The sequence below is a fragment of the Bubalus bubalis genome, chromosome 9, assembly GCF_019923935.1.
Source record: "Bubalus bubalis isolate 160015118507 breed Murrah chromosome 9, NDDB_SH_1, whole genome shotgun sequence".
NCBI classification, from domain to species: domain Eukaryota; kingdom Metazoa; phylum Chordata; class Mammalia; order Artiodactyla; family Bovidae; genus Bubalus; species Bubalus bubalis.
Window position 1 is genome coordinate 92,830,982 of NC_059165.1, and position 15,287 is coordinate 92,846,268.

Below are 15,287 nucleotides of genomic sequence, written 5' to 3' on the forward strand. Positions count from 1 at the left end.
GACTCTGTGGGAGAGGGAGAGGGTGGGATGATTTGGGAGAATGGAATTGAAACATGTAAAATATCATGTATGAAACGAGTTGCCAGTCCAGGTTCGATGCACGATACTGGATGCTTGGGGCTAGTGCACTGGGACGACCCAGAGGGATGGTATGGGGAGGGAGGAGGGAGGAGGGTTCAGGGTGGGGCACACATGTATACCTGTGGCGGATTCATTTTTATATTTGGCAAAACTAATACAATTATGTAAAGTTTAAAAATAAAATAAAATAAAAAAAATAAAAAGATGCTCAACCTCATTAGTCATTAGGGAAATACAAACCAAACCACAATGAGGTACCACTTTATACCCACGAGGATGGTTAGTAAAAGAAATAAGAAAAATATTAATGACAAGTGTTGACAAGGATGGGGAGGAATTGGGAACCCTTATCCATTGCTGGTGGGAATGCAAAATGGTTCAGCGACTGTGGTAGACATTTGTTAAACATAAAGTCGGTTAAGCCACATGGCCCAGCAATGCCATTAGACCCAAGATAATTGAAAACAGGTGTTCTAACAAAAACTTGTCCATAGTAGTGTTATTCATAATGACAAGAAAGCATAAAAATGCAAATGTCAGTCACGGATGAATGGATAAAAAAGAGATGGTCCACATGTACAAGAGAATATTATTCATGCCCCCAGAGGAGTGAAGCACTGACACATGTTACAATGTGGCTGAGCCTTGAAAATATGATGCTCAGTGCAAGAGGCCAGACACAAGAGGCCACGTGGGAGGGGTTCACGTGGGAGGCGTTCCGTTTGTCCAGAACAGGTGAATCCATGGAGACAGAAGGCAGATCAGTTTAGTTGCCAGGGGGCTGGAGGGGGAAGGAATGGGGTGGGGGGGAGGGTGACTCCTAACTGGTACAGGGTGATGAGAATGTTCTGGAACTCGATAGGGTAATGGTTACACAACATTGTGAAAATGTACCAAATGCCACTGGTTTGTGCCCTTTTACATAATTAAAATGGCACATTTTTATGTTCTGTGAAATTTACCTCAATAAAAACTACATAATTAAAAAAAACTTTAGTCTCACTTGCAATTTGAATGAATCTTTTTACTCACATGCCTGGTTTTGTAACACTGTGCACTGGTCACTTGGAAAATATTGGTTCACCAAGTTTGCAGATCTTCCAAATACTGACACATTTCATCATACAATATCGAAAACATCCAGTCATTTCAGCAAGATACCAGTTTTCCAAAATTCAATTTTTTTTTTTTTTTTGTAGAACGTATTGGCAATAAAATCTGTCAGTTGTTTCCCTGGATGTGTCAGGCTCACAGCTGTTCATTTTTGAGAAAATGCGGGCCAGATCTCCAGGTCTGAATAATCATAATTTGTCTGTCATCCTTTCAAGGAAAAATAGCACTTCATGCGTTCATAGACGGCAGCCTGCCAGGCTCCTCTGTCCACGGGGATTCTCCGGGCAAGAATGCTGGAGTGGGTTGCCATGTGCTACTCCAGGAGATCCTCCCAACCTGGGGACTGAACGCAGGTCTCCCGCACTGAAGGCAGGCTCTTTACCGAGTGAGCCAGCAGAGCTACTCGCTAGCTGTGGTTCCAGGGCCTCTCGCTGCAGTGGCTTCTCTTACTGCAGAGCACAGGCTCTAAGGTGCACGGGCTTCAGCAGTTTCGACTTGTGGGCTCTAGAGTACAGGCTCAGTAAGTAGTTGTGGCGCACAGGCATGTGGGATCTTCCCAGATCAGGGATCGAATCTGTGTCCCCTGCATTGGCAGGTGGATTCTTAACCACTGGAGCATCAGGGAAGCCCATGAAAACAATTGAGATCTCATGGAGTACCTGAGAGGGTGCCAGACATATAAAAGACTGACTGCCAAAAGGCGTGGAGTTCTGAGTATTGTGGTAAAGAATACAAATGAACATTTGCTGTATAAGGTCATCCTATTATACATTAAATTAACTTGATTCACAGTGGAACCTCCCAAGGTGTTCACTGCATTTTAAAATTAAGACATCGGGGACACTTCTGAAGGTGATGAAGTTCAGGAAAACATCCCTAGTTCCCCAACTTCCATTGGAGAGGTTGGTGCCGTGGTTAGGACGTAAGGCACGGCGCAGTGCATCCAGCAGAGGGCGCTGCGGCGCCGCCTCCCAGCCCCGAGCAGCGCCCAACCAGCCAGCGTCCTTGGAAAAGGAGCCTCTCACACTGGAGCTTGAAGTCGGGGCGCGGGGGTTAGTGGCGGGGGGGGGGGGGGGGGGTTAGTGGGGAGGGAGGCTTGCTTACAAATCTGACCCAGGGATTCTCATTGCACAAGTACAAAAGGCTTGCTCAGTCCTCTCAGGGGCTGGAAAAGTTAGTGTTTAAAGTGGAAATTAATTTTATACTCCACTGGAGTTTAATTCTTATTATTAAAATTTTTTTTATCGAAGTGGTACCTGCACATGTCTAACATGAAAGGAAGAGCCAAGGATGGACGTAGAGGTGCCCATTCCCACCCCAGGGCTAGGCAGCTTTCCCTAAAATCATTTCTGTTTTCTGAACTTTTTGAGGATTACTTTACATCTTGGCATTATGTATAACATGGATGCATGTTATACATATATATATTATATGTGTTATAAATGTATATTATATGTATATTATGTATATGTATATAATATTAAGTATATATGTATGTATATGTATATTATGTATATGTATATAATACACATATATAACATATGTATACATGTTATGCTGCTAAGTCACTTCAGTTGTGTCTGACTCTGTGTGACCCCATAGACAGCAGCCTACAAGGCTCCCCCGTCACTGGGATTCTCCAGGCAAGAACACTGGAGTGGGTTGCCATTTCCTTCTCCAATGCATCAAAGTGAAAAGTAAAATTGAAGTTGCTCAGTCGTGTCCGATCCTCAGCAACCCCATGGACTATAGCCTTCCAGGCTCCTCCGTCCATGGGATTTTCCAGGCAAGAGTACTGGAGTGGGGTGCCATTGCCTTCTCCAATACATGTTATATATATATATATATATATATATACACACACACACATACATATTTCTTGACTTACCAGGAGTTTTATCTTTATTTCTTTTAAGATTATTTTTTTTGATGTGGACCTTTTTGTTTTTTTAAAGTCTTTATTGAATTTGCTACAATGTTGCTTCTGTTTTATGTTTTGTCATTTTGGCCAAAAGGCATGTGGAATCTTAGCTCCCCAACCAGGGGTTGAACCTGCACCCCCCTCATTGGAAGGCAAAGTGTAAGCCACTGGACCACCAGGGAAGTCCTCCATCTTTATTTTTCATTTTTGATTGGGCGCAGAGCAGCCCTTATTCCTTTTCCTTGGCAATTTAATTTCACTGGCTTCCACTGCAAGAATTATTAGCAGAATGCCTGCGGTAAAGGGTACACACATATCATGCTTTAGGGGCTCTGGAGAAAGGTGGGGAGACAATGCTTAAGGACTTATGATCAAAGATACAGTGTCTCAAGAACTTAATGTGATAGCAGAGCACAGATAAGTTTTCAGTTCAGTTCAGCTCAGTCGTGTCCAACTCTTTGTGACCCTATGAACCACAGCACGCCATGCCTCCCTGTCCATCACCAACTCCTGGAGTTCACCCAAACCCATGTCCATCAAGTCAGTGATGCCATCCAACCATCTCATCCTCTGTCGTCCCCTTCTCCAAGTATTACCCAGGTGGCTCAGTGGTAAAGAATCCACCTGCCAATGCAGGAGACACAGGCTCGATCCCCAGGCCAGGAAGATCCCTGGAGAAGGAAATGGCAAGCCACTCCAGTATTCTTTGCCTAGACAATCCCATGGACAGAGGAGCCTGGATGGCTACAATCCAGGGGGTGGCAGAGTCAGACATGACTGAGCACCTGAGCATACATGCACAAGTAATTTTTACAATTCCTTTCCTTTCCTGTTTAATTCTGGCAAGATTTTGCCTGACATAAGGGCTAGATTCATGTCTTCTAAGGGAGGGTAAAAGTTACTTCTCCTTTGAGTTCATTAGCATCCACCCAAATGGTCTTTCCATCCATAACACAGTAATCTCATTAAAATGACCTGACAGACCAAGATCACCCCTGCAAAGGGCCAGCAATGACCAGTATTGAAGCAAACTTGTATCTCAAGCCTGGATCTGGCCGTGCCTTGTGGCATGTGGGATCTCAGTTCCCTGACCAGAGATGGAACCCAGACCCCCTGCATTGGGAGTGCAGAGTCTTAGCCACTGGACCCCCAGGGAAGTCTAAGTAGTCATTTTTAAAGGCTAACATGTTTAGCTCTTTTTGTAGTTCCTAGAACTTAAAATATTATAGTTCTACTTCTTAATTCATCGATTAAACTTTTTTTTTTAATTTTAGTTTGAAAATAACTCCAGACTTAACAAAAAAGTTGCAAAAAGAGCACAAAGCTTTCCTGTAGGCCCTTCAGCCAGCCTCCCCAAATGGTCATTGACCTCATTGACCCAATGACCTCCCCAAGACCTGGAAACCAGCCCCCACTCAACACTATTAACCAATCAGAAGTCCCATCTGTGGACCAGGGGCCAATCAGGGGTCACACAGGGTGGATATTTGCATACAGAGCCATGAAAGAAAACAAGAACACAAGGAAAAGAGGAAGGAAATTAGAAAGAGGCTTTTATTGAGTGATGACCCATGTATCCTTTGACATGATGAATGGGTTTGTGTCACTCTAAACAGGATGATGACTTCTCTGGAAAATTAACTGAGACTTTTTAGAATAAGTGCCAGAATTTCCAGTAGCACTCTTTAATTTTGTCACTTAAAGCAGAACAGAGACAAAAATTTCAGGTAGATCTTTCAAAGGGACACTGCTTCCCCCTTTGCAAAGAAATGTGCAAAACCAAATTCAAAAGTGATGACATCGTTAGATGTTCGTCAAAACCCATGGAAACTACAACACAAAGAGGAAGCCCTAATGTCAACCAGGGGCTTTAGTTAATAACAATAAGGTGTTCTATTGGCTCAGTGACTGTAACAAATGCACCAAACTTAGGTAAGATGTTAATAATAAGGAGAACTCTTGGGTATGGGGTGGGGAATTATGGGAATTCTCTGGTTTAGGTTCAATTTTGAGCATTACTTTGCTAGTGTGTGAGATGAGTGCAATTGTGCAGTAGTATGAACATTCTTTGGCATTGCCTTTCTTTGGGATTGGAATGAAAACTGACCTTTTCCAGTCCTGTGGCCACTGTTGAGTTTTCCAAATTTGCTGGCATATTGAATGCAGCACTTTCACAGCATCATCTTTCAGGATTTGAAATAGCTCAAGTGGAATTCCATCACCTCCACTAGCTTTGTTCGTAGTGCTGCTTCCTAAGGCCCACTTGATTCTCATTCCAGGATGTCTGGCTCTAGGTGAGTGATCACACCATCGTGGTTATCTGGGTCATGAAGATCTTCTTTGTATAGTTCTTCTGTGGATTCTTGCCACCTCTTAATATCTTCTGCTTCTGTTAGGTCCATACCATTTCTGTCCTTTATTGAATCCATCTTTGCATGAAATGTTCCCTTGGTATCTCTGATTTTCTTGAAGAGATCTCTAGTCTTTCCCATTCTGTTGTTTTCCTCTATTTCTTTGCATTGATCACTGAGGAAGGCTTTCTTATCTCTCCTTGCTATTCTCTGGAACTCTGCACTCAAATGGGTATATCTTCCCTTTTCTCCTTTGCCTTTAGTTTCTCTTCTTTTCACAGCTATTTGTAAGGCCTCCTCAGACAACCATTATGCTAGTAAAGTAATGCTCAAAATTCTCCAACCAGGCTTCAACAGTACGTGAACCCTGAACTTCAAGATATTCAGGCTGGATTTAGAAAAGGTAGAGGAACCAGAGATCAAATTGCCAACATCTGCCGGATCATCAAAAAAGCAAGAGAGTTCCAGGAAAACATCTACTTTTGCTTTATTGACTATGCCAAAGCCTTTGACTGTATGGATCACAACAAACCATGTAAAATTCTTAAAGAGATGGGAATACCAGACCATCTGACCTGCCTCCTGAGAAATCTGTATGCAGGTCAAGAAGCAACAGTTAGAACTGGACATGGAACAAAAGACTGGTTCCAAATTGGGAAAGGAGTACGTCAAGGCTGTATATTGTCACCCCGCTTATTTAACTTCTATGCAGAGTACATCATGAAAAATGCTGGGCTGGATGAAGCACAAGCTGGAATCAAGATTGCCGGGAGAAATATCAATAACCTCAGATACGCAGATGACACTAGCCTTATGGCAGAAAACGAAGAAGAACTAAAGAGCCTCTTGATGAAAGTGAAAGAAGAGAATTAAAAAGTTGGCTTAAAACTCAACATTAAGAAAACTAAGATCATGGCCTCTGGTTCCATCACTTCATAGCAAATAGATGCAGAAACAATGCAAACAGTGAGAGATTTTATTTCTGGGGGGCTCTAAAATCACTGCAGATGGTGACTGCAGCCATGAAATTAAAAGACACTTGCTCCTTGGAAAGCTATGACCAACCTAGACAGCATATTAAAAAGCACAGACATTACTTTGCCAACAAAGGTCCATCTAGTCAAAGCTATAGTTTTTCCAGTAGTTATGTATGGACGTGAGAGTTGGATCATAAAGAAAGCTGAGTGGCAAAGAATTGATGCTTTTGAACCGCGGTGTTGGAGAAGACTCTTGAGAGTCCCTTGGACGGCAAGGAGATCCAACCAGTCCATCCTAAAGGATATCAGTCCTGAATATTCATTGGAAGGACTGATGCTGAAGCTGAAACTCCAGTACTTTGGCCACCTGATGCTAAGAACCGACTCATTGGGAAAGACGCTGATACTTGGAAAGATTGAAGGCGGGAGGAGAATGGGATGACAGAGGATGAGATGGTTGGATGGTATCACTGATGCAATGGACATGAGTTTGAGTAGTGTCCAGGAGTTGGTGATGGACAGGGAAGCCTGGGGTGCTGCAGTCCATGGGGTCACAAAGAGTTGGATATGACTGAGCGACTGAAGGGAACTGAGGCTCGATTTTTCTATAAACCTAAAATTTCTCTAAAAAAGTCTCTTAAACAGATAAAAAGTGATGATGAATTATTTATTTATTCATTTATGTATTGTTTTGGTTGATTGCACGATCTTAGTTCCTTGACCAGGGATCGAACCCACTTCACTTGCAGTGGAAACACTGAGTCTTAACTGCTGGACTGCCAGGGAAGTCTGATGATGAATATTTTAGAGAAAAAATGGATGTGCTTTTGTTGGCAAAATGTTTCCTGTGGTATTTGTACAAAGGTCTGTCCAGGGGGCAAGGTAGCCTCTAGCAAAAGCACAGTAGGCATGTGAGCTTGCCGTCAAGATATCTTGATCTTCCCTGAAAACACAGGCTACAGAGAAGAGCTGTTTTGCCGCTGATGATCCATTGTGAGCTGTGAGGCCACATGGATGGTGCACCAGCTCCGTGGGCCACCAGGAAGGCCCATGAGAATGGAGAGGCCCGCGTGGGAAGCTGGGCCAGAACAAGGAGGCATGGACGGGCTCTCCATCAGTCTTACTGAGCGTAGACGGAAGCTAGTCCCTTACAAACACATCTGCTTGCAGTGACCATGTGACGGTCTTCTCAGAGAGCTGGATAGAGGATGTGAGATTTGGCTCCTCTATACCCATGGCTGGAGAAGGCAGTAGCACCCCACTCCAATACTCTTGCCTGGAAAATTCCATGGACGGAGGAGCCTGGTAGGCTGCAGTCCATGGGGTCGCTGAGGGTTGGACGCGACTGAGCAACTTCACTTTCACTTTTCACTTTCATGCATTGGAGAAGGAAATGGCAACCCACTCCAGTGTTCTTGCCTGGAGAATCCCAGGGATGGGGGAGCCTGGTGGGCTGCCGTCTATGGGGTCGCACAGGGTCGGACACGACTGAAGTGTCTTAGCATACCCACGACTGCAGGTGGTCAGAGCCAGGATGTTTGCTGGGGTCCTGAAAGCAGGAGCTGAGTCTCTAATGACTCAGACAAGAAACTCCTAGGATTCCCAGTGGCACATCTCAGAGACGTCTGCTGCAGCCTGCACACTGCAGAACTTGAATCTGTCATCCCAAGGCCCCAAATACTGCAACTAAAATATATATATTCTTTTCCATTCGGGTTTATCAAAGGATATGGAATATAGTCCCTGTGCAGTACAGTAGGACATTGTTGTTTATCTGTTTTGTGTAGAGTAGTTTATATCTGCTAATCCCGGACTCCTAATTCATCCCTCCCCCACCCACTTTCCCCTCTGGTAACCATAACTTCGTTTTCTGTGTCTGTGAATCTGTTTTGTAAATAAATTCATTTGTAACATATTTTAGATTCTACATATTGTTGTTGTTCAATCGCTAAGTTGTGTCCAGCTCTTTGTGACCCCAGGGACTGCAGCACGCCAGGCTTCTGTGTCCTTCACTGTCTCTCTGAGTTTGCTCGAACTCATGTCCATTGAGTTGATGATGTCATCCAACCATTTCATCCTCTGTTGCCCCTTTCTCCTCCTGCCCTCAATCTTTCCCTGAGGAAAAAGTTTTCTCCTGCTCTCAATCAGGGTCTTTTCCAATGAGTTGGCTCTTTGCATCAGGTGGCCAAAGGATTGGAGCTTCAGCTTCAGCATCAGTCCTTCCAATGAATATTCAAGGTTGATTTCCTTTAGGATTGACTGGTTTGATCTCCTTGCAGCAAGGGACTCTCAAGAGTCTTCTCTGGCACCACAATTCAAAAGCATTAATTCTTCAGTGTTCAGCTTTCTTTATGGTGCAACTCTCACATCCATACATGACTACTGGGAAAACCATAGCTTTGACTAGACTGACCTTTGTTGGCAAAGTAATGCTTTTTAATACACTGTCTCGGTTTGTCACAGTTTTCCTTCCAAGGAGCAAGAATCTTTTAATTTCATGGCTACAGTCACTGCCTGCAGTGATTTTGGAGCTCAAGAAAATAAAATCGGTCCTGGAAGAGCAGGGTAGGTGGATTTCCAATCAGTTAAAAAACTTGAACCCCAGATATCAGACCACAGTGACTGGGCAGCCCAGGGTCTGAGCTGCCTTTGTGTGTGGTGAGGTGGTGTGGACCACAGAGAACATCATGACCTATGATTGCAGTTGGTCTGTGACCTGTGACCCCAGTTTATTCACCAGTATGAGTCGATGCAGTTTGCTGATGTGCAGGCATCGTGTCTGTGAGGAGCACTCCCGACTGACAGCAGCCCCACGCTCAGGTCTGCCAGCCAGTCCCCTGAGGGTGTGCTGAGGGCCCTGCGGGGGCAGGTGGGGACACACAGGCTGCTGGTGCCCCGGGATGGCGGGGCAGGCGGCGCCCACACTCTGGACATAGAAAGGAGAGGTCAGCAAGACTTGGGGGGCCTCTGATATCACGGTGACCCTGAAACACATCAGGATCAAGAGAACAGGGATGAGGTTAGAGCATCCCCTTCTATTGAAAATTAGGCCTCCACAAAAACAGGAAGGTATTTTTTAATTGACCCATTATTTCAATAGTCTAAAGAAGAAAAAGCACATGATCGTATCGATGAAAAGAAAGCATTTGACAAAACTCAACATCCAATTATGATAAAAACTCTCAGAAAACTGGGAATAGAAGGAAACTTCCTCAACCTGAAAAAGGGCATTGTGAAAACCCTACAGGTAACATCACTTAGGAATGAAAGACTGAAGCTTTTCCCTGAGGGATACCCACTCTCACTACTCATATGCAACATCGTACAGGACGTCCTGCGCTTCCCAGGTGGCGATAGTGGTAAAGAACCCACCTGCCAATGCAGGAGACATAAGAGACATGGGTTCGATACCTGGGTTGGGAAGATCCCCTGGAGGAGGGCAACCCACTCCAGTATTCTTGCCTGGAGAATCCCATGGACAGAGGAGCCTGGTGGGCTACAGCCCATAGGATCACAAAGAGTCAGACATGACTGAAGTGAATTAGCACGCACAGGATGTTCTAGCTAGTGCAGTAAGGCAAGAAAAAGAAATAAAAGTCATCCAGATTGGAAAGGGGGAAATAAAACTGTTCCTATTTGCAGACCACAAAAAACTCTGAGAACTAAAAAGTGAGTTTGGTAAAGTCTCAGGAGGCAAAGTCAAGAGCCAGAAATCAACTATATTTTCATACATTAGCAATGAAGAGTTGGAAATTAAAAATCAATACCACTTACAATAGCTCCAAACCCAAAAGATACTTAAAGATGTCAATTCTCTCCAAACTGATATAGAGCTTTAAGGCTATTGAATCAAAATCTCACTAGGAATTTTTTGTAAATATAGATAAACTGATCTAAAATTTATATAGAACTTGTATGAGAATAAAAAACACTTTAAAGACTGGGAAAGAATATTTGCAAATCACAAATCTGGCAGGGGACTTGAATCAAGAATATACAAACAATTCTCAAAATTAACAGGAAGAAAACAGACAACACAGTTAAAATAATAACAATAAACTTCAACTGACACATCCCCAGAGAATATATATATGAGAGGCAAAGCCCATGAATGGGTTCTCGCCATCACTAGTGATTACGAAAATGCAAATTACAACCACTGTGAGATAACACCGCACACTGATGAAAATGGCTAAAAGCAAAGATGCTGACGACACCTGAGAACGGAAGATGCTGGCAACAAGGTGGACAAGAGGAGCTCACACCTGGCTGGGGGAGGAACTCACACTGCGCAGGAAAACACGGGTGGTTTTGGATAAAGTTAAACATGTACTTACCATAGGAGCAAGCAATCCCACTTGTAGGCATTGATTAACCCCAGAGAAAGCAAAACATGTGTCTACACATGTGAGTACTTCTAGGTGTTTTATTCAATATCATGAAAAACTGGAAAAACCCAGGCGGCCCTCGGCTGGTGAAAGGATGAATCAACTTTTGGGTAAAGGAAGACGACTGAGGAACAGGAAGGAGCCAGTGACTCACACAACAACTGGACGGGATCTCCAGGATCCACACTGGGGGAAAGAAGCTGGCCACAATGGGGATCTTGGGGGTGATCCCCCCCGACCAAAACAAACTGCGGTGACGGAGGACAGACCCACGGGTGACAGGGCTCGTGGGTGAGAGGAGGGTGTCACTACCAAGAAATACCCAGGGAGTTCTGGGGGCAACGCCACCGTGCTGTATTCTGATGTAGGGACAGGCACCTGAGGCTGTGTATGCATCAGAACTTGTCTCTCTGTGCACCCAAGCGGTTCACTCTATTCTGTGCTAATTTTAAAAGTTAGAGTAAGTATGGGACGTAGGGTTTTCAAAGCAGATACATTTCCAAAGCAGATGAGCCACGGTTTGGGGCAGGGGCAAGGGGTGCCCATATAGCTTTGATTCAGCCCAGTTCCGCAGGGAAGGGCCGATCTCCACCTCCTAGAGGCTGACGATGATGACCGTGGTCATGGTGGAACGCCAGCACCAGTGGCGTCTGCCAGAACACAACATCCCTCCCAGAAGCTGCCTGCTATCCACTCTCTGTCTTTACCAAGGGAGGACTCCAGGTTCACAGAGGGGGCACCTGTCTGAGGCTGGTGGGGCCCAACGCCCGTGGTCCCAGCTGCCTTCTACTCACCATCCTGCTGCTGTTGGGGGTTTAACCTGCCCCCTCCAGAGCCCGGGATGTACATACCGTAGCCGGCGACGAGCGGGACGTGTGGGCCAGGGTGTGCCTGGTGCCGTCCATCCCCCCGTGGATAAGGTAGGCTCCTGCGCTGGAGACGATGGGGCTGCCCGCGACGTCCATGGTGATGCCCACCATGCTGTGGGAGGGGACTGCGGGCGGGGAGGAGCCTGCCACGGTCACCTGGGCGCCGCCTGGGGCCTCAAAGTAGGACGCGGCGCTGCTGGGGGCGTACATCTGAGGCTCAGGGTTGTAGGCGTAGGCCGTCCGCCTGGTGGAGAGAGAAAAGGCGTCGTGTCAATGCCGCGGCCCAGGGCACTGAGTGCGTGGCTAAGTCAGCCACGGACTGTCAACACAGCCAAGTTCACACCCAGGGTCTCAGAAAGCACGTGGAATCCCAGCTCACACAACTGGTGGTTTACAAACCTCAGGTGCGAACTGCACGCGGGCGCCCCCTGGGGGAATGGGGCGGGACTGCACCCGACCCTGGTTATGGGAGGGCTACCCCGGGATAAGAAGATGTCAAGTCACCCACCGATCCACCCACACCCACGCCCACCCACACCCACATCCACACCCACACACACACACAGAGGCTCATGGGCACAAGTGCGTGCAAGGGCTGTGAAGCTGAATACACCCGACGTCAGTGTCCTGCCGTCACAGATGCTGTCTCCACTGGCGATAGGGAGCCGGATGGGAGCCTGGGGGAATGGTACAAGGGACTCTGGGCTCATTTTGCAGCTTCCTGAGAATCTAGTTCTTTCAACCCAGAAAGCCAGTTGTTTTTTTAAATGTAATTGCTTAATAAAAAGAATATCTAAAGGATTCCAAGAATTCGTCTGATGTTCCTTTAACATCTGGATCAAATCATTCACCATGTCCATTGATGTCCAGCCTGCTGCAGTGAAAGGAGGTCAGTAGGGGTTTTTCCTCAGGGGTGACTGAGGGAAGGCCCTTCTGGAGAGGGGAGGGAGGTCCCTCCAATCTCCGGGGGACATCATCTCTGACCACAGTGCAGTCAAACCAGGCCACTACCACCAGAGTGCCCCCAGAGCCTGCTGTGGCCTCAGGGTTCACCCATCCTCCTCTGGGTCAGCGCTGAGCTGCGGACACTCAGGATCCCAGGAGTCACATCTTTAACCACAGCCAGGCCCCCACGCCCTCCCAGGACCCCAGGGGGAGTCCTGAAACCAGAGTCAGAAGCAGGCACAAGGGTGCATGCCGAGCAGTGAGCTTCTAGGAACTGCATCACTCTCCCCCAAGCATCACGGAGTTCAAAAGCAGAGAGCCCTGGATGTCCTTGACAAGTAGTAGATCAAGTTCTCAAAACATCAAGATAAGCCAGAGGCTAACAGAGGCCAGAATGAAAAAGCAGAGATGGAAATGGTTTCTGGGTTTCAAAGGTGGGCTCTCCAGACTTCAAGGGTGGATTGGAGTTTCTGTTTTTTAAAACTGCCTTTCCGTGAAGTAAAACTACAAAGGCCTATGATTTCTGATATCTCTACTGGGCTGAGATGTCCTGATGGGGGTGTAATAGCTGGGTCACCCCACCAGGAGGTGAAGGGAGAAGATTGTGGGCAAACCCATCGCCAGGGGAGCTCAGTAGGCATGGTGGCCAGGTTGGTTCTCTGTGAAGCCCTTCCTGGGGAGGGGAGAAGGCACCCACGTACAAGGCTCCGTTGGTGAAGATGGCGTCCCCGCCCTCCACGTACTGCACCTGGGTGGGGTACACGTGCTGCACCGGCTGGACCTGAAACAACAGCAGACACTCGGCGTTACACGGTTTCCAGATTATTCAGGCGGAAATGTCTCCTATTGCCTTTTGTGAACGCTTAGTGCCACGTTACACTTGTCCTACCCCCAGCTGGCACGTCTAAAACCTAGGAGAGATGGTCACGTCGAGGCCACGTATTCCGGATTAGCCCAGACAGGGATGATCGCAGCAGGTTGGGGCCCCTATTCCATGTGGAGAGGAGCCCCGCTGGCACCTGGGAGCCGAGATCCGGAACAGGGCGGGAGGTGGTGGTGGTGATGGTGCCTGGGGTCTACTGGCCACTGGGCAGAGGGGCCGGTCTTGCTTGATGGTGGACACCAGAGATGTGGACAGAACTAGGACCTTGGAGCGTCTGATCCCACTCCTCATTATCCCACCCTCCATTATCCCATCCCCCGGCAGGGCAGGGGCTCAAGTGGCTCATGTGCTCTATCACCCCCACGCCACCCTCTTTGGCGCCCTAGAGGCTGTCCCCAGCATCTCGGTCAGGGGAGGGGCCTTGGGAACCCCTCTGGGAGAGACTGTGAAGGTCTGAGCAGAATCAGTAGGAGTGCTGGGCCTGGAGTAGGGGTTGGGGGCTGCAGGTGGAGGGTGGGGGCCAATGGGAAGACCCCTCCCTCCTCTGTCAGTCCACAGCCTCAGCTGATGACCCCTGGGGGATGCAGGCGCTTTGATGGAGCCCAGAGCTCTGTGTGGGGAACTTCAGGATTCTGCGATGGAGGGAGGCTTAGTGGATGCTTGATTCAAGCTCACTGGGGATGAGGAAATCAGGGGCAGGTCTCATCATGGCCTCTCTGTAGACCTTTATGTAGCGGCAGGATTGGATCGACTCCCACCTCTGAGGACACAACCCAGGGACATGTGCACACACATAACCCCTCTCGTCCGTAGGGGGTGGGTATGATGCAGAGGTCAGTGGAGAGAGAAATGGTGGACACATGGCCAGCCCCAAGGAACAGGGAAAGCTTCTGGAATCATGGAGCCATGGTCGCGCCCCTCCCTTGAGGAGATGAGGCAAAGATGCAGGGTCCTTGCTGGGCACCCCCAGAGCCTTCACTCCTCCTGCAGGAAACCCTGAATCACACAGCATCAGGCAAACCTCTCTAAGGAGTGAAGTCACTCAGTCGTGTCCAACTCTTTGCGATCCCATGGACTGTAGACTACCAGGCTTCTCTGTCCATGGGATTTTCCAGGCAAGAGTACTGGAGTGGGTTGCCATTTCCTTCTCCAGGGGATCTTCCTAACCCAGGGATCGAACCCAGGTCTCCTGCATTGTAGGCAGACGCTTTACCCTTTGAGCCACCAGGGAAAGGCCAAACCTCTCTAAACACACTGCTAATCTGAACAGAGCCCCTTGAAGGGAGAAGCGTGTCCTCTGGGGTCTCGCCATCTCCACACTATGCTCCTAGGTCCTGTTGCATGGGAGCCTTAATGAATTTGAACTCAGCATCTCGCATAGAGCAGGAGTTGGCAAACTTGGGTCCCTAGGTCAAATCTGGCCCGCCTGATCTTACAAATAGTTTTATTGGCACACGGCCACACCATCCCTTCCACGAGAGTTGCATGGTTGTGCCTGAGACTGTCTGGCCTGCAAAACCAACCAACCAAACAAAAAGCACTGTGAGGCCTTTTCCAAAAAAGGTTTGCCGACTGCTGCTAAGATCACGCTGCCTGTCTGAGCTGATGATCTGGGCTGTGATCTGGCTGCTGAGCCCACACGTTCAAGCTATGTTCTCTAATCATTTAACTGCACAAGAGGCGCCTGTCTGAAGGTCCAGCACTTGCCTGTGGGTGGGTCTGCCTCTCCTGGAGGCTCCACGTTCCTCCTATTCAGAAA

General features: G+C 47.5%; 1 protein-coding gene across 3 annotated transcripts in view; it reads right to left on the bottom strand.

Moving 5' to 3' along the window:
- The window catches only part of RFX2 (regulatory factor X2), a 94,905-nt gene that overhangs the window by 27,936 nt on the left and 51,682 nt on the right, over positions 1 to 15,287 (bottom strand). For all 3 annotated transcript variants that reach the window (XM_044948020.2, XM_044948019.2, XM_044948018.2), the window contains 2 exons: positions 13,347 to 13,426; positions 11,683 to 11,944 (listed from right to left, as the gene is read on the bottom strand). In XM_044948020.2, coding sequence (XP_044803955.2) covers positions 11,683 to 11,944; positions 13,347 to 13,426 — 342 coding nt within the window. The remainder of the gene's footprint in view (positions 1 to 11,682; positions 11,945 to 13,346; positions 13,427 to 15,287) is intronic.